Source organism: Lepidothrix coronata, unplaced genomic scaffold (assembly GCF_001604755.1).
Source record: "Lepidothrix coronata isolate B3197 unplaced genomic scaffold, Lepidothrix_coronata-1.0 Scaffold143, whole genome shotgun sequence".
Lineage (NCBI taxonomy): Eukaryota > Metazoa > Chordata > Aves > Passeriformes > Pipridae > Lepidothrix > Lepidothrix coronata.
This window is the reverse complement of record NW_016690323.1, coordinates 2,142,992-2,167,568: the sequence shown is the minus strand read 5'-3', so window position 1 is coordinate 2,167,568 and position 24,577 is coordinate 2,142,992. Positions and strand designations below refer to the sequence as shown.

Here is a 24,577-nt window from a genome sequence, read left to right as displayed (position 1 = left end):
TCCAAATACATAAAAGGCTTAGAACATCACCATTTCACTCCTGAAAGATGGAAAGGATTAGCTGGATATTTCAGATAAGCAACCATGTTCTACTCTTTGGAATACAACAGCAGCAATAAAAAAATATACTAAATTCATGGAAGAGATCATCTGAGGAGAAACAGGGAAAACAAAAAAGGAGTACCTCAGAAGCTACAGACTGCAGAAAAATTATGAAAAATTTCAGACTGAACACTGCCCTCAAGGCAATATCCTCCCTTTTAAGATCCGCCCACAGAATTAAGCTTATCCCATAAGCACATTTCGTTTCCGGGAGAAAAACTGTCACAAAGCCATTACAATAGGCAATATCTGATATGGTGCTAGAGATGGAATATCCACAGGTCATTTTCCTGACCAAGCCACCCCACAATATTTCTAGGCACAGATGTGCAGCAGTCAGCAAAATCTACAGGCACTTAAACCCTGCTTCTTGTTTGCTATAAAATTTTGCAGTTATCTGCTTACTATGAATGCATGTTAGGTGTATACTAAGCTCTCTGCACAAAACACTAAAAATCACACACATTCTCACTTCTACTCCACAGATACCCCTTACTTCTCTGTTTTGTTCTCTGTCTGAAGCAGGAGCTTACACACGAGTGACTCAAGTACTACGTCCTTCCTTACTGACGCACTGAACACCCTATCCTCTGCTAAGCCTTCATTTAAGCCTCTGTTGGCTGTGATGACACATGAAGACACTCTTAGAAGCTATAACAGTCCTGTTCATTGGCCACATTATGCCCATGTCAAGGCAAAAACAAAGGACTTAGAGGTCACTGAAAGAGATGGTCAAGTTAAGCATTCACTGAGATGCTTATTTCCAGGTGTCCAAGACATTGCTCAAAACAACTGTTCTTAAGTTACTTTCTTGTTTGCAAACAATCTTCTGTCTGTGCTTTGATCTACCTTCAGCAGGAAGCTGTTCCACACATTACATTCCATTTCAACTGCACCGATGAAATGTGCAGACTGCCCTTTGCATCCTGCACTCTTGTACATGGAAGCTTTTAGGAAGGCTAAGCATATTTAACCCCATTGTTCAAATCCCAGGATGCTGACATTTCAAATCATACTCTCCTCTATGCAAGTTGTGAAAATAACAAAGATAAAAACCTCCCACCAATGCTCAGGCAGATGCTTGCCCATATGCAATGAACCCAGCACAGGTTGCCAAGAGACTGCAATGATGAGCAGCATTTATTCCTGAATACTGTCAAATAAGCTTTCACTATGTATTAACTCTAAGCAATAAAACATGCAAGATCACATTCTTGTTTCAGTTTAGAATTCATTTTTATTGCCAATATATAAAAAGGAGACAGTTGTAACAGACAAGCTATGATGTTCTTAATTGGTGAAGAAAAAAGATAACATTAAAAAAATCTGAGAACAAGCAATTTTCAGATAGCATGTATAGAAATTCCCCTGGTAAGCTCCACTCCCTAGGGTAAAAATTAAGTGCAGATTCAGTGAAATTTAGGAGCCTTTAAAACACAGAAAAACTCAGTCTATTACAAGATACTGCTAGTGATTTTCAACCTTTCCATCTAAGGTAATTTAGCAATTAAAACAAAAGCCACCATTAAACCTTAGATGTCAAACATTTTTCCTTATTTATATCTATCAAGATGAATAATAATTTTATACACTGTGTACTACCTAGAGAACAAAAGTTCTATTACATGTATTTCTAATACAACATTGCATACATTCTTAGGCCTTAACTGATGATCAAATTTTTCAAGCAAAATTCAGTGCTACCAACTATCTTTTTTTTTCTGTGGATACTGCATATTATTTTTGTCACGTAGCTTCATCTAAATTTCTTTCTGTTCAAGTTACATTGCATACCTCCCCAAAGAGAGAAAAACACAGAAGCGCTTTTCCATACATGACAAAATTCAGAATTTTGTCACACCAAGAATCAAAAGTTTACTATAGCTTAACACTCTGGGGAGAAGAGTTGGAGTCAGTATTTCTCCATCACCATATACTGTGGTAAAACTGACTAGTAGTGTTACCAACAACTGACAAAGCTTACGTGGTCCAAGGTCAAGTAAGATGAAGCTTAGGCTCAAACAGGAGACATAGTCTATCACTAAACCACACAGTTTGAAAAGTTTTATAATTGTTTCCGTGATAAACAATTTACCAGAGGGGAAACATTAAAAGTATATACAGAACATGAACAGCTAAGAAGTCTACATTTTATCAAGTCCTTGTGCCATGTATATCCTTGCTGCGTTTAGATGGGTCTTTTTCTGTACCATACTCATGACTTCTGAGTCATCTGTCCCCACCCTCAAGAGGTGAAGATTCACTCTCATGGCCAGACCCAGTGTTGTAGGAAGAATGGCAAACACGGTGCAGCACTACCCAGGTACCCGCAACAGTACATTTGTTAAACCCCAGATCATCAAATGTGATACAGAATGACACCAGAAAGAAAAAAAAGAAGTGAAGACAATTTAAGTTCTTGCAATTTCCTTTTATAGGACTTTCCACTTCCCCTGAGCTCCTCTTCAAATTCTAGCTTTCAAATATTAACTAAAGCAGCATACAAACAGTCTTAAGGCAAATAAATCACAGCCATAGTAGGAAGACTTTTCAAAAAGAGCAATCAGTCCAGGGAGGTTTAATTTAGAGAGAGGAGAAAGACTTTAGACCTTGATAAGGCATGATATGGTTCCATGGCATTGATCTGCAGTCATATAGTTTTATCTGTAATGCAAACAACAAGTTATTTGGAATGTTCCTAATTAGGTATAATAAGTGTACACTGGCACACTACTAAATCTATAAATAGACAGCAACCACACCATTTCACTCCTGCTCACTCCCATATTATGAAGTATGGGAGGGGAGAAGAAAGGCACTCTCCTTTTTTAAAATCTTTCTTAAAGTTGTACCATTGAAAAGAAGTAATTTTTTTTTTGCTTTGAAAGCTATATAATCCGGCTTTACTGACAAATCTTCCTCAGCAGACACAGGTTATCCTCAACAGCTGCATAAAAGGCATAAAAGGAAGAGAGAATACTTAATTTGAAATAAATCAGGAACCATATTCTATTGATCTGTAAGACATTTAGAGAGCCACAGCTCTGGGCAACCAAATATTGCCTTGAAAATGTCCCTGCTCTGAGCATAGGGGTGAGACAGTGTCTTCCAACCCAGATTGCTATTATGATCCTCTAACAACATTCATAAATATTTTTCTATAAAAAGTCCCTCTCTATAACCTCTCACACCTACACATAGCAATTTAAACTCTGGATCAGCTATAAATAACCGTGGTGTATATTTGGAAGAAAAGGTATAATCATCTGTAAAACTCAGCAGAAGTCATATGCCTCATGCCCTGACTGTGACTTATTTTTATTTCTTTTTACTCAAATAGAAAAATATAAGATTTCCCTGTCATTTCCAACACCTCACTGCAAGACAGCCTTTCAGGGACACAGGTTTATCACAAGCTCAAAGGGTAATTTGAAATAGGAGCCCTTTGTAAAACTGTTGGCAGCAGATCCCTGGCTGATGAAGGGTGGGGAAGAAGTAGAATCTGTGATGTTAACTCCTTTTATCTCCTCCTCAGTGGTGCACACTGCAAGTATATGAAAAAAAAGGGGGTTTGCATTTTGTGCATGGTTTGCATGCACACATACACGTGCACAGAATTAGTGGGCTCTAATTACTGGTCTCTGTGCAAGAAGTAAGATCATCTGAAGCGTACATACACTCAGAACTACAGAAAAATGCAAAGTTTAAAGAAATCGGAATTACAATTATATATTCTTTTAAAAAAAAGCTATTCACTGCAGTTGCATTTACCTGGCAACAGCAGGTAAGTGAGATAATACACAAAAGCACTGATGGGTCTTTAAGCCTACAGCTTGACATTGCCAGCACATTTAATAGCTTGCTTTTGACAAGAGCTCGTCAGATGTTCTGTACTTACCAGACTCTTCAGTTCTTCTGATATGCTGAAGAAGCAGCAGAACAGAGTTTTGCATCGGGGGTATGGATAGAAATCTGACAACTCTCTGAAGCCTGGAGCATTTTTTAATGTCTTTTATAAAATTACAAAGTAGGGCAAGGAAAAGCCCTGTCATCTAGTAGACAGGATACAAGCACAGACCCTAACTTGTGTAACCTGACTTTGAATTTTTGAATTATTATTTGCCAGTGGATCAGGGAAGGTTGGACACTACCAGCCTAAGCAGTAAAGCATCTCAGGTATAAATTCTATCTTACCTGCACATTTTGGTCAACATTCTCTCTACAAAATGTTAATTGGGGGACTCATTACAGGTAAAGGTCTTTTCTGTGCTTGCATCGTAGAATGATGTTTATTAGCCCAACATTCACTCATAACAAAAAAAAAAAACCAAGATGCAGTCAACTGAGTTACATGAAGTTTTCTTAAATTCTGATTTCCCCCTATAAAACCACTATAATGCAAACTTCTGCTTATATGCAAAGTTTGTTTAAACAAATTCACTCAGGGGAAAGAAAATCAAGTTTAACAACATCAGATAGATGGTTCTGAAAGTTATTACTGTTTTTGTCACTAAAGAGAACCTGTGTAAATGACTAAAATATTCTTTACTACCTTAAAAGTTTGGATTGAATCAGAAACATTGGTTCTTGACCTCATACTCAAGTAACTCACTCACACTAGCTCCCCATTGCAGATCTGCATCCCCTCTGTATTCGTCTCAGGCAGAATCCACAAATTATAAATGTCTCGTTAATATACAACAGAAAGAATTACTGTTTACGCCATGATCACCACCATGACCATCACCACTCAAGGATGGGATCCTTGACTCACAAATCCCCTTTTACCCTTTGTGGTCTCTTTTTTCACTTTAATAGATCTACAAGACTGAGGTAAATCAGTGTTTGTCAAGAGAGTAACCCATGTGAAGCTCCCTGATGCATCAGGCAAAAAATGACTATAGCTGAAAAGTCAGCAAACAGGGTGCATTAGTTTTCAAGTCAATAGTTCCACATTGAACCATCTGCTCCCAGGATTGATCAGCACCACTGAAGGAGGAGGCAGTGAAGGGTGAAACTATTGAAAGAAGCAACCTCACATATCTGCACCCTCTCCAAGACTCCACACCCAACAAACTTTATCGTTTCTGGCAGTTCCTCTCTTTATGGGAATTATGGGGAGAAACCTTGCAGAGGCACAGACTGAAAGGAAAAGGCATGTCACCCTTTCTCTGTTCAAATTCCTGAAGAAACCGTGACAGCAGCCGGCAGGAAAGGAGGGAGAGAACACAAAGCAAGATGTCTCTATGGGAGCGTTAAAACAAACACAGAAGTATGTGCCCGTCCTCATGGTCAACAGAGAGTGTGCACAGGGAGGGAAGAAGTCTCTGCCCGATGGGCAGCTGGGACTGCTGGTTAGCCATGCTGATCCTTTCCAACATCCTGACCTGAATCAAAGCAAGCCACGCTTCCCACCAGCAGAGAAGACACTGATCTCCCTCTCACTCCAGAGTATCACAGCAGCAATAAGGACTACCAGCTGTCAAACTGAAGCCATTCAAACTCAATTGCTAAATTTAAGCAACCACACAACAGGACATAACTGACCAGAGCAGCATGACAGTCCTTTAGATCCACTTAAATCTCTGCAGGCATGAAAAACCTCAGCAGATCTTCCCAGCATGGAACTATGCCAGAAGTGCAAAATGACACTGAGGGCACAGCCGGTTCTCCTCAGCAAGCCGGTCTAGAAAGACCCTGGCAAGTGCTGGACACACATCCTCCCAGCGGCTGCCCACAGAGGGACTCCTGTTGCTTCCCACCCAGCAAACATATAGGGAAACTTGCCACCCACAAGCTACTACTCGGTTTAAAAATCCTATTCAGGTTGCTAAGTGACAACAAAGTAGTGTGATCTCACACAATTTCCAAACCCCAAGCGCTTAAAGGCAAGGAAATGAATTGTCTAGATCATCATAAATCTCCTGCTGCCCATCTAATAAACAAATAAATTCTCATCAAGTGTAAAAGCTTGCTGAATTCATTACAATAATGCTAACTCTCCCAAGGGTACAGCTCAGGTTTTTGTTAATGTGCTTTCAGTATCCAAGTGGTGAAATATTCCTAAACAGAAATATTATTCAAATGAAAAACTTAGCTGGAAAAACAAATTATTTTCTCTTTCTTCAAAATTGTGCAATATATCAGGATAATTCCTACATGGTAAAAGTTTTCTAAGTCAATCATGTTCTGACTTCACGTATGAAATTTTTATGGCCCACATCCAATGAGCATTTAAGCACTGGTCTAATTTTAAGAAGTAATTAATCACATAAAAGTGTACAGGATGACTGAAGTGTTTCAGTATGTGCTTAAATGTTGCACTGGAATAAATCTCTTCATTAATTTTAAATAGCATCTAAGGTAGTGGTCTTGATTTTCGCATATCAGTGAAACAATATTTATTTTGGGTCTACATTAAGCTTGTTTGCTGTGATAAATGCATTGTTTAGATTAACAAAGAATGAGGTTTGTTTTTATTAGGGTTTAGGGGGTGTAATTTATAGATGCCCCCAAGCCAGGCTTTTTTTTTTTTTTTTTTTCCCATTGCTAGCAAATTGAGAGTCATGGTTTGAACTTACGATAATAGAGGTATGATTACAACAGTGTTATTTGGTAGCCTGTTCTTAGGTTTTTAAAAGATCTTGAAAAATGCGACTGATTTTTTTGAGGCTGGGGGGGAAAGAATAAAACAGTAATATAAGAAGGTGGCAAATACAAAGGTGAAAGAGTTATCTCTCCTAATAAAAGACAAAGTCCAGATACTAAAGTATCAAACTGAAAAAACAGAATAAAAACAAAGCTAGTCTTCTGTCAATAACTTTATAACATCACTTCCCCCCATTTTACAAATAATTAAAAAGAAAAAAAAAGAAAAACAAACAAACAAACAAACAAAAACAAAACCTCAAAAACTTAATGGCCAACCAGACCAAAATACTGGTCTTGGGGTTCCCTTGCAAGTAAGTGAACTACTCTCACAAGACATCAAACTACATCTTAATTATCCCTATCAGAGGAAAAGAACCAAAACAGCATGACTACAGAGCATTCTTTTATACCCAAAACTCCATATTCTGAGCTTAAATGAACCCACACATTACCTTCTTTCTGTGCTAAGATTTTGAGGTCTCCAAACTATATATGTTCTTCTATAGATCCCTTACCAGAAGCATGGTTTGTCAGAGTTCAAACAAAATGAGAAGCACATTGTTTTTAAAAAATACATATATATTTAGCCTTTTGGAGTGTTCTAGAGCAAAAAGTTTAGTCTAAACTGCCTTTTATTGTTTTAAGCTAGTCAAGAGAATTTCAATACTTCCCTCCAGATAAAGGCTTTGTAATAGCCAGAGAGACTATTCTTTTAATCACTACTTCAATTACAAAACCACTGTAATTCTAGGTATTCTGCTTTAGATATCCAAACCAATTTGGCTAATCCAACTAGTCATCCAGTAGTCATACAGCAGTCATACAACAGTCTTGCATCCTGCGTTCTGACCTAACTGTTGGAAACAATTCAAAATGTTTGTAAATTATCTATATAGCCTTACATGGATAAAGACCCAGCTATAGAATAGCCCTTTCTTGAGCTCTGGCACAGCTGTTATGTGTCTCTGGGACTGTGCACATGAAGTTCACAAGATAAGGCATCTCAGAAAGGGATTCCCAGTTGTCATTTATTCTTGAATTAGTCTCTTCTCGTGCTTCTTAAAAAATAGGAATTCTCTCTAAAGTACACAATAAATTCAATGTGTTTCACCTGATCTTTTTGGCAGGAAAGCATTCCCCAGCTCCCTGGAACAAAACACAAGACAATCAAAACCTTATATTAAAGATGAAAGTGTGATTATCTTGTCTTTTTTTTCACATTCACAGCTTGCCAGCTGGCTGGGAAAAAGAAAAAAAGAAGTGTAATTCATATTATCTTACAGTACAAAATAGCATTAATACGTGAAAGATTCCAGAAAGGAAAAAAAATAACCCAAAAGCAACATTCTTTGAAGACCTGCTTGCAAATACCTACTGAAAAATGTTACAAGCTCCTCCCTTCTGGTACTTAGCTAGTAATTTAAGCTTTGCCAATACACGCATCACTAAAATGCCTTAGGAGATTTCATTTCAGTTTTATACAAACATGTGTCAGAATTTGGAGTGGTAATGACCACTGTGCCTTAAATAGTGTAACTCTTTCCATTCTAACCCTGCTTACTTCTACGTAGTGTATTCAGTCATTTTTAACTTCCTCAAACTATCAGGTCTTCGGCTGAAATTTTCCATTAATATACTCTTTTTTGAAAGCTTATATAGAGACACAGCAATTATAAGAAGCAACAAATATTGCACACCATTACATGCTAGTTTTACTTGTTTGCTTTGTCCGAAGATACTCTAGAACTGAATACTATATATATATATGTATATGAAAACTTAAATATATTGCCCTGTGCATAAGTATGCATGTCTGCATGTATCAGGAATATATACTAATGAACTGATTCTGAATATTTCACTTTAAAAACAGGCTAAAGTCCCCAGGATGTGGGGAGGGAAACAAATTTGCCAGATTTTACAACAGTTGGGGGAAAAAAAAATAGTTGGTCAAATATTTTACTAAGGATGGATATACTTCAACTAATTTATCTGCAGAATGGAAATTATGGAAAATATGAATATTGAAGACAGATATCCTGCAGCACCCTTCAGTCTCTTCTGTGAATATTACTAGGTGTCAAGAACTTGAGGTTTATTGCCTTGCACTTGGTCACTTCAGTTCTGCCCCACGCTGAGTAAACACATAGTTTAGTGACACCATACATATCACTGCAGTTTCAGAATAAATTACAAATTACAATGTATTTTGAAGCTGTGCAAATTCACACAATCCTATTTCATATAAAGGATCCCCACTAGGGTAAATTTTGCTACCGTGGCATTTTCCTGAGAACTTCTGGTGCATAAAAAAAAATCAAGTTTCCTTAAGCAGAAAGGAATCAACCACTATTTATTTGAGTAGATCGGGAACCATCAAAACTAGGCAAAGCAGATTACATTGCAGAGAATGATGCTCATGCAGTATAACGCTGGTATCACTCACAGCACTTCACAATTAGGTGAATTAACAAACTATGGTAATCTGAGAGAAATGTATACAAGAAACAAACAGGAAGTGACTACCGGGACTTGGCACTGTCAAATGTCACCATATGGAAAAGGTTAGAAACTTTTTGAAGGCTCAGTTCCTAAATGGCTGGTGTTATCCGCTAAGGCCAATAAAATCACAGCAGGGAATTTAATTAATTTACTTTTATTACTCCATAATGATCTAGGATCTCTCAAAAATATACTAAGGCCTCAGATAAGAAAATTCTAGTAACAACTATTGCCATTTAACGAAACACCACCATAACGAAACACAACCTCCACTAATTGTAACACACTCATGTTTCTGAACATCTCCCATGTTGTGGCAATTTTATTACTAATAAAAACCACTGGGGGTGAAAGAGAGGAAGAAAGCATTCTCCCACATACCTTACAAGTATATTTATCTTGCTCAATACAACACATTTTCTTCCATTTCCTGATCTATATTTTCTGCTCCAGAATGCCTGCTTCATACAAAAATAGACACAGGCCAGATACCCAATGTAGGTTTGAGAGCACAAAACATATCCAGCAGAGCTTTTGCATTAACTGGACATGGACCCGTTAAAGTAGGAAGCCAGGTCAGTGATAAAAGTGCTATTCTTCAAATTCATTTTTTAGCAGAGTACTCAAGACGAGCAGGAACTGTAACTGTGCTCATTTGATAACTGTGCTTCCAAGTATCCAGGGACTACTTCATTTACTAATCTCGTGCCCATCCTCTAGGTGAGCAGAATTTAAAGAGCAAAAATGTCAGCTCTAATTTGAACCTTCCCTTCTCAACACGTTCCAGCTATAAAGAACTGAAGCAAGGCCATCTTTTTAAGGAATGTACTTTGCATTAGTGACTAACTTTAAGGAAACTAGAAGCCAGCTGATGACAGGCAGTTTTCAGGCTGTAGCCCCAAGAACTGAAGTCATCTGTTTAAGGAAAGCACTGACGCTGCCTGTCTTAACCAGCATCTTTAAAACTGAAGAAGCCAAGTTTAACACAGACGCACAGAGAACTTTCCATGACTTCAATCTCCAATATAACCCTTTTAGTACATCATCATCATATATACTGCTTCGAAACTGAGTGACTGCAGTTTTCCAAAGTTCTCACAAAACCAAAATATATATTCATAAAATGTTTTTAACCAACACACTTTTTATGTACTAAATATTCAGGTCTCCCAGACGGAGGCGGGGGTGGGGGTGGGGGGGAATGGTAAGTAGACATGACAAAACCAAAAATTGTTTCAACACTCTCTATTAGAGATTTTGGCTCAAAAGGGCTCAAACTTCACAGGGTACCTGCCACCTATTTATTCCCTTGCATTTCCTTCAGGGAACACATACAAACTCCACAGATGTAACTTTCAGAATGAGGTTTAAAGACCCTGGCTTTAACTTCATGAAAGTGCTAATCAGTTTTTGCCCTAACTCCCCTAAAGATATCTACTGCTGCAGTGTCATTCTATAACCAAGTATGGGCTTGAGCAAACAGTTCCTAATGACAAACAAAATGTTGGCCCAAAGAATAGATTAGTCCTTTGCACCACAACTTGTTCTCTCCCTTTGAGCATTAGAGGTGTTAGAAAGGTGTTAGAAATCTTTAGGCTTATGTTTGTGCTGCTAAAGCAGATTTGCTCTCATACATATATTTGCTCAATCTTATTATACACATGTTAAAAAAATCCACTCCTGAGTGATTCTATCTGCATAATATCACCATATGGTAGCTTTCACAAATGATGAACTGTACCAAAACATCTAAAAATAACATCTTCCTTAAGTAAAATAAAAACAATTACCAGCAGAGACTTTTGGGTATAGTTCTGAGCTAAGGAATCAACACCATGTTGCTGAAATGCCTCAAGTAAATAAGCAACCTCTGGAGAAAAATAGCACAGTCTTAAATGGCCCAGAAGCATCAATGATAAATATAATATACATGTTTTGTGTTTTTTCAAAAGTCTATTCTTAGATGTAAGATAAACACAATCCATTTAATTAACACCTTAGCTCACAAACAGATCCACCAAGTCAGTGAAGCTTAACAAATCTAATTTGAATGAAAGGGACTAGCTGGGTAAAAAAGCAGTTCCCTGATGTTCTTTGCTCTAGTAGTTTCATGTAACCACTGATCACCAACTACTACAACAAACATACAACACCCTTAAACTAAACGGGAGTTGTCTGTCTAAAAATAGCTACTTTTAAATAATGCATTGTGAGTTATAAAATAAAGTGCTACTGAATTATTTAACATGGGTTTCATCTTTAACAATGATATATCACTTTTAATTAAATGGAAAGAAAGATATTTATATTCAGAGTTGCACTGTAAATTGCAACCAGTAAAACGACACTTTATGACTCCAATTATGTCAGCAGACAGTTTTTCCTATATATATCTGATTCACAGAAATAGAACTGAGAAGCAAACTAAGATAAGCAAAAGCATCACTTTGTAGAGGTGTCTTAGATCTTCAGGGGATCCCAGCACTGCATTCATTCACAGCCCTCAGATACAGAATATCCCACCAATCTGCAACAGTTGGCAAGAATTGGCTGGGATCTCGAACTCACAAACCTGAGGCAACAACATTAATAATCTGCATGTTTTCCCTATGCAAGTATCAACCTCTCTGGGAGCAAATCTTCCAATGCACTTAACACCACTACAGCTAATATAGGCATTGTGTTCTGCCACTTTCAAACCGCCATACAGAAGCATGTTAAAGCTGCAAGTTTCTATGGGACTATGTTTGCAACACAATCCAACAGTTGTACATTATCTACTATAGTAACATTTCAGCCAGGCCTAAAATCTGCAAAAGCAAAATTAACATTCAGCAATAATGTGGAATGACACAAAAGGTTTAGGAGGTTTCAGGGAAAAACTGCTTTCCACCTCACATTATGGAATAATGCTACTGTTTAACTACCAATCTTTCTGTTTAAAGGGTTGCCTTTTGTACCTAGTGTGAAGCAAAAACTCAAGGGAAGAACAGCACCAATCTGACAGGACTCCACAAACTAATGGGTCCTCTGTAAAGGACACAATGCCACATGAGCTACTGTGTAGAAATTAAACTGTAAGTTTGATCTGTCTGGGCCTGTATCAAGTTGCTCTGCCCCTCAAACAATACACTTCCAGTCAAAAAACTGATCTTGATGTGACTGCATCCATAAGCTTTCCCCAGTGGGGTTTTGCGCAGACCCTATCACTGACTGTGGACCACACTTTGTAGAAAGTTACAGGATCCTTCTACAGACAAAGTAAGTCAGGTCTCATTATTTTTATCTGTTCAAATGCGTGCTTGCTGATTTCACAGTGGAGGAAAAAAGTGATATAAATATACCATCCACGAAAAAAAATTAATTCCACTGGGAATTAACTTCGGCAGTCCGAGACAACCAAAAAACTGCATTAAGCTGAAATTTTGACAGCTGCTTTACGTATCCAGTCCCACGAGCGAGGATGTACAGAAGTTTACTCCTCTTTCCGCGAGGTGCCTTTCAAACTGGAAACCGCGTTTTCCTCCCTCGCGGCACTCCCGCTCCCGAACGGGAGCCCGGCATGCCCCCCGGGCTCAGTGCTTGCCGCTCTGGCGGGGCGCACGGTGGCGGTCCCTGGCATCAGGGATTAACAAGAAAGGGTGGGTGCGGGCATGAAAAGTTGGTGAGGAAGGGCTCGCTTAGCCAGCCCACCCGCGCCGAGGGGCAGCAGGGCGGGATCCCCGCGGCAGCGGTGCCCGCCGCCAAGGAAGAGGAGCCGGAGGGAAGGAGGGAGGCAGCCCGCCGCTTCCCCCACACCCAGGACGCCCGGCAGGGCAGGGCGGCTGCCGGTCGCCGGGGCAGGCGGCTTCCCCTCCGGCCCCGCGGAGCCCCGCCGCCCCGGGGGGCTCTTCCTGCCAGCCAGGGACAGATGTGGACGCAACAGCTGGATGGGGAGGAGGGGAGAGGGAAGGAAGGAAGAGGCACGGCTGCCTCACCCCCCCCGTCGCCGCTCCCGGGGATGCGGGCGGGATGCAGCGGCCGCCCCCGGCTCCGGGCTAGCCCCGCTCTGGAATAGGGATGGAGAAACCGACCCCGAAGGCGGCTGGGCTGGGCGACTCCTGCCCCCCTTACCTTGCTGCGGATCTGGCCCGAGGTGGACACTTTCCGGATGAGTTTCTGGGGGCCCTCGTGCTCCCCTTCGCTGTCCGACGAGTCGTCCGCCGGCCCCGCCGCCGCCGCCGGGGGTTGAGGCTGGGGCTGCTGCGGGATCCCGGCGCCGCTCGTCCCCGACTCGGCCCCGGCCATCTTCCCGGACTCCTACAGAGAGAGAACACACGAGCCCGGCTCAGCCAGGGCAGCCGCTGCCGCTCCCCTCCCCGGGGAGGAGGAGGAGGAGGCGCGGGAGGGTGGGGAAAGAGGCGGTGCGGGGGGGCGGGGACGGAGGCGGTGGCGGCGGCTGCCGGGGCGCGCCGGGCTCTGGTGGAGCGGAGCGGGGCGGCCCGCCTGGCCGCCATCTTCCGCCGCCCCCGCCCGCGGGGAAGGGCCGCGGGCCACGCCGGGCGCCTCTGCCCGCTCGCAAGCACTGGGGCGCCGCCACCCGCCGGCGGGCGGGGCCGGGGCGGATAGGCCCAGCCCCTGCGCCCCTGCCTATGGGGAGCCGCCCAGGCGGCCGCCAGCTCCAGGGGGCGCCGGGTGCCGGTGCCGGCTGAGCCGCCTCGGGGGACGGGGTGCCCGCCCCGCAGGTGAGCGCCGGGGTGAGTCCCGGGAGCGAAGCAGGGAGCGGGGAGGGTGCCCGGCGCCCCCGCACCTGCCCGGGCTTCCCCGGATGTGCTGGCGTGGCCGGGAGGTGGGACGCGGCACCGGACCGAGCACCTCCCGCCGGACACCGCCGTGCGCCTTGTGGCACCGGGGGACCCCCGGTGTGGGGCGAGAGCCGAGCTCTGAACGTGAGGGCAGGGAAACCGGCCGGCTGCGGGCGCGGGTAGCGTGCCCAGCCGCTGCCCCGTCCCGGCCGAGGGCTTTGCTGCTCTCCCCTGGGAGCGCAGCATGTCTGTTCGGGATCGGACGGACGGCATGTAATGCGATGGATTCCTTATCTGGCCTCCAGCCAGCAGACCCCGTGGTATCTATCCGTCAGCGTCAAAGCGTTCAACAGTTTTAGCAAACGCATCCATTGCTTTCCAGTTGTTTTCTCCTAATAGCTTAATTTTTTTATTATTCTATTAATTTTTGTCTTTGCTCTTTGTAAAAGAGCAGCCTTTACTTTTAGAGAAAGAAAGGGTCAGTTTTCCCTTTTAATCTCAGATCTGGCAGCTCGCACAATCTCGAAATGTCACCACATGTTCTGAATTGTTGGACCTCGAAAATTATTGTGGCTTGTATGTAGTCAGTGTTCAAAATAAGCATTTAAATCACAGCAATACTAAACAAAACACACAACTTCTAGCTGCATGGGCTGGATTAAACATAAGAAAGCAATCAATACTCGTGGCTTATATATTCCCACAATTCTATTTATATTTCTGGAAAGGGAACTGACATATCTTAATATAATGCTGGAGTACCTAAATACAAAGCAGTTAATGAGAAACAAACCCACAGCGTACTATCTATCGTATGCTGCAGACACCTTGCCATGGTCTTAATTTCATATAGTCCAGAGTATCCAGTTTCTTTTATTGGGACTTTTATTCAGAGTAGGGGAAAGTACATATTTCCATGAAGCCTTGCAGGTCTTGTGATTTAGTTCTGTGTTACTGCACCAGGTACTTCAAATGTGATTCTACTACACTTCTCCACATGGGATCCCTTCTATTGGATTATACTTAAAAAATTGTCAAAAGTAACATTAAAAAAGTCAAAGTACTTATTAAGTTATATTTTAAAGGAATTTTGATGAAATCACCTACATTTCCGATTAGAATAATAATAAGGCCTAAATCCGACCATTAATGCCACATCTCAAAATATGTGAACTTCTCATATAGCTCCTTTTCCTTACAGGCTAATTGTGAAACTAAGGGATAATTCTGTGTTGTCTCACTCTTCATCCGAGTGGGAGTTCTCCTTTTTCAAAAGCATTGATCAAACTTGAGCAAGTGCAAGAATGTGTTGCTCTCAGCGAATTAATTTAGGGCACAGCTAAGAAGATAGTTAAGAGCAATGTCTATGGACACTTTGTCTTTCCACCCTCCTTTCTTTCTCTTCCCCATCTTAATTTCAGGAATAGCAAATTATGCCAGAACACATCTCACTGCAATTCCTTGATTCTTTTGAAGGTAAATGACAATTAGACATCACAAGAGGACAATGAAACATAGTTTGCTAATTAATGCTAACATGTATTGCATGTAATAGTAACTGTGATTTGAGGAACTCTTGGTGCTAGACTGGCTAACTCTGTTTAATTCAACTCAGTTAAATAGTGCTGGCTGAGCAACACTAGTTACTGTTAGATAATAAATACAATTCTTCAACTTCTGTTCCCTTTCAGAGCTTAATTATCAGCACTAGCTGCTGCACACTTCCTGCACCATGCAGAGGGTGGGCCATTCATCCTCACGTGGGCTACCCCGTTGTGATCTTCCTCAGTCCTGACTGTCCAAACAAAAAGTGGGGCTACCAGGAAAGAATGCACCTGCCTTTCACTTACAAGCAAGTCTCTTTCATCATATCTTGATAAACTTCAGAGTGCTATGAAAAAAAAAAAAAAGTACTAGTGATGTTCTCTTAGGTTACTTAAGGTGACAATTTTAGTACTAATAACCTAAATCTACAAATTATAGGAAATGTCCCACAAGTGCTGTTCAATATATAGTTTCTGACAAGAATATCGTGGCTTCTGTAAATTTACAGGCTCTAAAATTTGCAGTCATCTAATGTTTACAGAGTTTTTCAAAATGGAGAAACCAAGTGTTAAGCATTGTTGAAAGTACAGGAGTTACTCCTTCATGTTAGTATAGAACGTTTTTTCTATGTTGTCCATGCACAACATTTTAAAGATCTCACCATTTCCACTTGTTCTTCTTTTCAAAGTATTAATTGATAATCAGGGTCCAGTTCCAGCTTTTACCCAGGTAAAGCTGCCTAAGGTAGCCATGAAAGTTCACCTCAATAAGAACTTGGAACTTGACTTCTATCCCTTCATCTCACAGTTGAATTTCTCCCAGGTGATCAATGTCAGACTCAATATGACAAATATTGAATAGCACATTTCAGCTCAGTGAACATATCTACAAATACTGTAGAACAAATGGTACCACTAGACTTCTGCAAGTCAGGCTCTCGAACAATGTGGGACTGTATGCAGCCGTTAAAAACACATGCAATATCTGCACGCACTGTGTCTTTCATTTAACATGCTCAGTTTCACACTTCTTAGTAATGACCTAAATTTCCTAACTAAAGCAAGGGAAGGCTGGTGAAAAGCATAAAAAAGGTTGGCATTTAAAGGAAGATGCTCAACAGATACTACTGATAAAAAACAGCTCTGCTGACATCATTCGTGCTATGGCAATTAATATCAGCTGATGAGCTTCTCTTTCTTGTGATATTGGATACATTTTATATACACTGTGAAAACATTTTAACTCAACCACATTGAGTCCCAATAATAGAATATGTGTTGATAAAATGCATATGCAATGTAGAAAAAAAATCAAATACGCATGCACTCTATCTGCACTGGAGATTATAGTTTATAATACAGATTACTGCATTATTTGATTTCAGCTCTAAGATTGATTCCCTTCATAACAAGCATATTTACCTTTTTTTCTCTAGGTCACTTTGGTATCTGTAAACTGAAGGGTAGTACTTTTTTATCCTTCACCTCAAAAAGTTGTTCTGAGGGGATTTGGATCAGTAGTGCTATATGTGTCAGGTTAACAATGTTTAACCATGTTTGCCATGTTTAAAAGATTTTACTGAATCTTTCCTAATTTTGGTTGTTAGTGATAAATAGAGTTTTAAACTGGGCTCCTCACTCTGAACAAGTTCATTTCACATCTCCCTGTCTGAACTCCGTCTGCAGATCAAGTTAGTGATATTACTATTTTTTGGCTTCCTTACTTACCAAAGAGGAAACTAAAATATAGCAAATGTATCCATACCACTGTTAAAGGTACAATAACTACATCACTTTTGGTTGGTTTGGGATTAGCCAAGGCAATCCTGTAGGTTACAATGTTGAGAAAACTTTACTAAAAAACTTTACTAAACCATGCTTCAGAATGAAAAGGCCCAAACAAGTGGTGGTCATAAAAATAAAAATATGCTTTGCAAATATATTAGGACTTAATACATTTCAAGAAGCCAAGACTCAGGTCTCATGTATAATATCAATGTTGGGTCTAGAGCTTTGTAAGATATGTATTATGCACATTTTTAGTACACCACCATCAATTTTCTCTTGGAAGAATGCAGGACAAGCCTTGCATTTTATATCACATTTACTTAGCTCCATCATGGGGGGTCTAATGCAACTCTTAGTGGATTCAGGAAGAGGTTTTCCATTAAAAAGTGAGTTGTAAGTTAAAGAAAGAATTTTATAGAAATTTGAATTAGTACACAGACAAGTTCAACCCTGATAGGCAAAGGAGTTGTGGCTGAATTTGATGTCCATCACTTATTTCTCAGAAAAACTATAAGAAGAGCAATTCCCAATAATCTAATGATTTGCATAGATAATTAATTTTCACAAGTTCAAAACCCGCAATAAACAGTTTCCCCTAGCCTGCTGCTCTTTCTTCTGTGTTTTGAGAGCAGTGGCGATGTCTGTGTACTGTTTTTTTCCCCTTCATCGTGTAGATCTTCACCTAAATCTCCCTTTGCCCCCATTATCATAAAAAGCCTGCTTATGAGCAGATGCAAAGAACAATGTGGCTTTTGCCACAAAGACTATGTATTTTACCAGCAGGTTACCAGGCAAATGATTGAGTGGATCAGCTGAAATTAGAGTCTTGTAAAGGAAATCAGTGCAGTGGTTAACCTTAAAACTGCATTCGTGGGTGTACTCTTTAATGAATGCAGCAATGAAATGATAAACATGACCCAAATCCTAGTCCTTAATGGGGGAGGGGGAAATGGAGAGGAAAAAAAGAATGTGCTCCTTGTTTATCTAAGCCCTGATCAAAGAAGGAAAAGAGTTCGGATGTTTCAGCCAGGACTCTGCATTTCCAAGCAGAGAGGGGCTGCAATCCATCTGCCTCCCGAGTTTCAGCTGAGTTTTGGATGACGGCAGCAATTTAAATGTCACTTCTTAATAGCAAAAGGTGTTCACAGGAATCGGCTTTGCTGCCTTCCTCCCACAACATCTTCATCTCTCCAGGCAAAAATCTCGGGTTTCTCTTGCCTGATCTTTTCGATGTCAACTCCATGTTACCGGAACACTCATACAGCTGTTTTCCCTATCACAGCTGCATCTCTGGCAACAGTTTTGGGGCTTGAGGACTGCAGAGGGCAGTGAAGGGGGATGTTCAGCTTCATAACAAAAATGAGGATAGTACAAATGTATTTGGGAGGGCTACAAATCATAACAAGAAAGGGAGTGAACTTAATTCACTGTTGGTATCTCCAGGGCTTGGCTGCTGTTTTCCTGAGAGTGCACACAGTGATCCAGACAAAGTGTGGCTCTCTCCCATCTGCTCTTTAGAAGTGGGTTTACAAGTAAAACCAGGGGGCCTGGACCAACGCAACGAGTTAGCAAAACATGGCAAAGCTATCTGAAGGGGAGTCTGGCAGTGGCATGGGTCCAAGCTTCATGTTGCCTCACCAAGTTCAGGGCCAGAGACAGCCTAGCCTTGACCTCTCAGATAGCCTGAAATCTCCCAAGCAGCTACCCAAAGCCTATTTTTAGCCTTCCCTGCCTGATGTGTGTGTATGTGTTTGCACAATGGAGAAAAGTCCAAGACCAGGACCAGACTGCCCTGAAAAGGGAAATCTGATTTTATCGCCTGCTGAGGATGCCGATGACATGATTTCCTTTGGTTGGAAGGAGGGTCTTGGAGTTGCTTAAACAAACCACAAAGCCACCGCACCGCAGCTTTCCTCACGGGTAGTTTGGGAACTCCCCTCCCTTCGTCGCAGCCCAAAGGCACACACTTTACCCATACCCCACAAAGCAGGGTGGCAGTAGGGTAAGCCCAGCCCCAGCCCACTTTGCCGACGCGATGGAAGCGATTTCCAGCCTGGCTACAGAAGAAGGGGGGAAAAGTGTCATTCTGGAAACTGCCTCTCAACGCTGCTTGGACACGTTGCTTTTGCTATGCTAAGAGAAAGCGTTTAATGGTATCAACATCCAACCCACCGCCCCCCCGGCAAACTTGGAGGAAAGGCTCTCGATGCTAATCCCAGGCTTTCCACTCGGGCAGTGAAACTCAGAAAGGGCAATGAACTCCCCGTCTCCCAGAGGGACGAGCCCGCCAGCAAATGGCCGGACACGGCGGGGGCGAAGGGCTCCCACCCCTCCGCTCCCCGCGGGGAGGGGATGAGCGCCGGCGGCCGGGCTCTGGCGTGGAGCGGGGTCGGAACAAGGGAATGGGGGGCTGGAGGGCACAGATAAGGATGACAGCCCGACCCCCCAGCTGAACAATACAGGCAGGAAAAAGAGTAGGAAATGCCTGTGTAACGGCAAGGCACGCATGTACTTACCAGCTCCTCCCAAGCGGGGCTGCGGGCGCTATAGGAAGGATACCCATGCTCCTCCATCACCCCGCAGCAGGTCCCCAACCTCCGCGGGGAGATCGCCGACGGGCAGCGGAGCCGGGTCCGCCGGGCTGCGCGTCCTTCGCGCCGCTGCCACTGCTCCGGCTGGCAGCGCTTCCCCGGCGCCGCTCTCGTCCTCCCCCCACCCCGGCCCCGCTCCTCCCTTTTCTCCCCCTGCCCCGTAGAGGCCCCCTCCTCCCTCCCCGCCCGGCTCCTCTCCCTCCCACGGCCAGCGGGCTCAGCCCCGGCTCCCGGGGGAGCCGGCCTGCAGCTGCCGCGCCGCTCCCATCACCGCCGCCGCCGTGTCCGGCGGTGCTCGGAGCGGAGCCTGCCCCGCCGCGCCGCCCCGGGGGCTCCGCGGCAGCCCCTCCCGCCCCGAGAAGCCCAGCGGATTACGGGCAAATCGCCTTGAGCGTAAACTGGTTTACGATCGCTACGGCTGTCGGCGTCGCGGCGGGACCGGGGAGCGAGGATGCGCTCCGCGGCGCGGGGGGAAGCCCCTCGGTGCTCCGGGAGCCGCTCCTGCCCCGCCGGGGATACGCCGCCTCCCCTGTGCCCGGCCCCGGCTCCGTTGGGGGGTGTTGGCTTTGTGCGGGGGCAGAGAGCGGGGGTCTGCGGCCCCGACGGGCCCGGCTGGGTGTCGTGGAGCGTCCTGGAGGGAGCGCACAGCTCTGCCCCCCGCATCACCCTGCTCCCCTCGTCACCCTGCCCCGAGCGAGCCTTCGGTGAAGGCGTCAGGGTTAAGGCACTGGTGCTGGGGCAGCCCTCTGCCCGCCCCCGTGAAGGCTCTGAGAGCGCGGTACTGCGCATTTAACACCCTTTGGATGTTAAATTGAGTGTTAAATCGCACCTCGTTCCCCCACAGAGGCGCCAGGTAGTCCCACGGGTGCGTTAAGACAAGCTCTTAGGAGCTGGGACACGGCATAGCTACTGTGGAACAGACAGCACGGATGTGTAGGCCCTGTCTGACACAGAGTGATTCTAATTTCCATGGCCACCACGCCTACCTTATGCAGTAGCAGGATTTCTCTGCCCTCCATCACACCTTTTATTATTACACAGTGTTCATCCTTCAGCCTTCTCAGTGTACTAGCTACCAGCATCCCCTTGAACACCAGGCGTTATGACTCTTCAAGTGGATGCTCTATCTCTATTAACACTTTCACTCATTTGTTTCTTCCTGTTGTTGTGGAATAGCAGGATACGTGAAAAAGTAAAAAATGAAGTTCAGTCACCATCCAAAATAATGGTGTTCTTCACCCCAGTTTCAGCCTGCCCTTTTGAATTTTCTTGCCTTGATTACAAAAAGTTATCTCTGAATCATCTGAGATTTTTGTTTTGCATAAGTGCAAACATGGAAAAGGAGTTGGATTTCACAAGAAATAGTAAAGGAATTTGCATTTATAATAGTTTTATTTATATATATATTAATTTTCTTTGTGTTTTAAGCCTTTTTTACCAAAAAATGGCACACTGCCATCTGAGCTTCGGCTGTTGCAAAGTACATCATCAATTTACAAAAAGTAGCACTATTGGTGAGAAAAGGTGAAGTTCTATCTATGTGTTTAACTAAGGCTACAGAAAGCTCCCATGAAGTTAAGATGGTGTACCCCTAAGCCAGGCCCAAAGAATTGCCACAGCAGCACAGCTCATTTGAGGAACCGAAATTGCTGCATTTCTTCCAGCTGTAGAAAAAGGAACTATTTTTGTTGGTAATAAGTTTATCATCAGTCTCTTGATGAACTGCCTTGATGGTAAGAGAGTAACCTCAGAAGGAAGCAAACAAGATGACTTAGAGAAGTTTGATTTTTGGAAGGCAGCTTTCTAAAGCTAATGGTGAGCAACAGTTGCCCAAAGATGTCTGGTCTCCTTCCCTTTGTTCCCTGAGTATGAGATACTGCTGAGGAATGTCATACTATAAAGGGCTTTACACTAAGAATGAGTGTAAGATTAGTCAGCTCCCCTCCTTTCCTCATGATGCACTGGAGGATCTCACATGATGGTTGTTTATACCTCTCAACATCTGACCTCTTTAGCCTTGGTCATGCTGGGACTTTGTGGTGCAAGTCACCTGCAGTGAAATATATGTCATGCTAGTCTCTTGCATTTCCTTGCTTGCTGAACCACAAAAACCGAGTCTCTTAAAACTCTGTCTCTTGAAGTTACTTCTTCAGTTCACAAATTATACATACTCTTTTGCCTTGAAATTCAGATTTTTGCTGTGCCTTCATCCTCATTTTCTCTTTCATGTGCCCTGAATCTTATACCTGTGACCAGATGCACAATTGTGTTCACCTCATTTCATCCCCTGGAGGTCAAAGCTTGGTTTCCATAAGTGGAAAGCTAGTATAGGCCCCAGAAGATTACAACAACCTACTTAGGTTGAAGGTACATTTCAAGGTCTTGTTGGATAAGGAGGAGAGGCATCACTTGCTGCACAGATCCTGCTGGGTCTAAATGAAACCCATGCAATGCAATTCAGCTCAGCCCTGACCTTTTGGGCTCCTGAATGCCAAATTTGGTTTTTTACTTCTTTCTGTGAAGGAGACAAATTTCTGCCTTTGCTAAGGAGCCCGGCCCTGTGTGATTTCCCTGTGTGTGAGGTCTGCTCACTGGAGTGAAGGGCACAGTTCCTGATGAGACCGGGGTGTCTCTGCTGCTTGGCTGAACTGGCTGAAAATCACAGGCCAAGTATTTTGCTGAAAAATTTAATTCTGTCAAAGCCAACATAGATTTGAAGACAGATATCAGAATCACAGGATTATTGGGGTTTTTTGTTCAGAGGCATATTGCCACATTTATAGAGGGCCAAGGGAACTGAAGTCAGGCCCAAGGCAAAGAAGTGACGACCCACACTTAAGGGGAAAAAAGCACCTAAGATTTGTTAGTGAAGGGTAGAAGAGCTGCCTGCTAAACAAGGAGTGACCATCTGTCCCCTTGAAAAGATGGGAAGTTGGGCTGGGAGTAGAGCTCACTGTGGAGGCAGATTTCCACAATCGGCTCAGGAACAGACAGTGGTTCTCCAATCTGGTCTACCAAATTGCATCAAAACATCTCCAACACAGCCTGGGGATTGATTTAATTTCATTCTGATTTTTTTTATTTTATTCCAAGTCATGTTGTTTGTTTGGATTATTTGGGTTTTTTTTTTAATCTTTTTCAAATTTTTCCACTTAGTCTAGACATTAAGGGTTGAATTTCTTGGTAGTCTACTCTATCTACTGTGTTCAAAGATGCCTCATGTCCCTTCATCTCTTCTATTGCCTGCCCTTAATGACTCAGTGAAAAATGGATCAACAAAGCAAATGTTTCATTATTGACATTTTCTTTTCCATGAAGCCCATTGAAAATAGTAATACATGCATGCATTTCTAAGCAAAATATTTTGCATATATCTAACACACTGAAACATACGGATTTTGTTTCCAATGCTGTGCTCAGACAATCATAAGAAATTCCTCATCTTTTTAAGCATTTTCATTCTCTGAGGTGGAAAAAGGAGCTTTCAAATTTTTTTTCCTAATTTGAGGTAGAAAGGCACTAAAAGAATGAGCTTTTTAAAATTTTTTTTCTGTATTTTTCCACCAGCATTACCTTTAGCATATATCACATAAAGAGTATACACTAATTTTCATCAATTTAGGCTAACACAAAACTTTCTTCTTTATTTGGCCTGTAGTATCAAACCTAATTTGAGTAAATTCTTCAAGAAATTGTTGTTCTTCATTCTCTTCACTGTAGGCATGCCAGTTGGCCTTTTTTTTTTTTGCCTTTTTTTTCTGTTAAATAATTTTGCAAAATATGTGAACGTGGGTCATTAAAAGGATAAATGCATTAAAACACACATAGTTCTCTGGTAACTGAAAAAACAGAATGAGTCATTTAAAAAATAAAGGTATATTTTTTCAGTAACATCCTGATTGCTGCCTTGAAATCCACTTCTTGCTGTTTGTGAGAGCATCCAAACTATTGTAGAAATTCTACATTTCTCCAAGTTTACAGTGCCTGCTGCTTGAGACTCACACATTGGCATCTGAGAAATGTTTTTAGCCTACAGTTTTCATTCATAGACTTTCTCCGCCATGTGCATTTTCTCTTCATTATTTTTATTCCTCTCATTACTCTAATTACCGCTTCTGCATGTACCTACTTGTAAGCGACAGGATGCTTTTGAACAATTCCCTGGAGTTTTGGGGTTTACAAATGGGAAATTATTTATGCAGCTGGAAGAAATTTGTCTATTTTCTAAATGAAGTGCTTTAGGAAGAAAGAAATCACTGAGAAAAAAAACCTTGGGAAAAAGCATTTTACTGGAGCAGCAGCAGAGCCATGGAGGGACAATCCACCATTCACTTCATTTCCTTCCCACCATTTTAATTTCCCCTTCTAAATTCCCCATCCTCTGCCAGTGTCAGCACCTCCTGTTTGTTCTGCTGGCATGGATAACCACCTCAACACCTTCTAAGAGGCAGCATCAGGTACTAATGGTGCTGAATGGTGTTTTCCCTTATGGACATCGGGGGGGATGTCTTTGTCATCCTACCCATTTGACCACTCCTACTTTCTGCTAAAGTTGCAACAGGTAACCTGACAGTCAAAAGAAGATAATCTGAAAGCACAGATGGCTGCAGATGGC

At 42.5% G+C, this 24,577-nt stretch overlaps 1 protein-coding gene across 2 annotated transcripts in view; it reads right to left on the bottom strand.

The window, feature by feature from the left end:
* The window catches only part of DGKH (diacylglycerol kinase eta), a 156,621-nt gene extending 136,614 nt beyond the window's left edge, over window positions 1–20,007 (bottom strand). Inside the window, exons 1-2 of one of the 2 annotated variants that reach the window (XM_017827813.1) lie at window positions 19,888–20,007; window positions 13,369–13,554 (exon numbers count right to left, since the gene is read on the bottom strand). In XM_017827813.1, the coding sequence (XP_017683302.1) occupies window positions 13,369–13,554; window positions 19,888–19,944 (243 nt within the window). In that variant the 5' untranslated portion in view covers window positions 19,945–20,007. The remainder of the gene's footprint in view (window positions 1–13,368; window positions 13,555–19,887) is intronic. The other variant, XM_017827814.1, reaches the window with a different exon arrangement.
* Window positions 20,008–24,577: the final 4,570 nt, after the last annotated feature.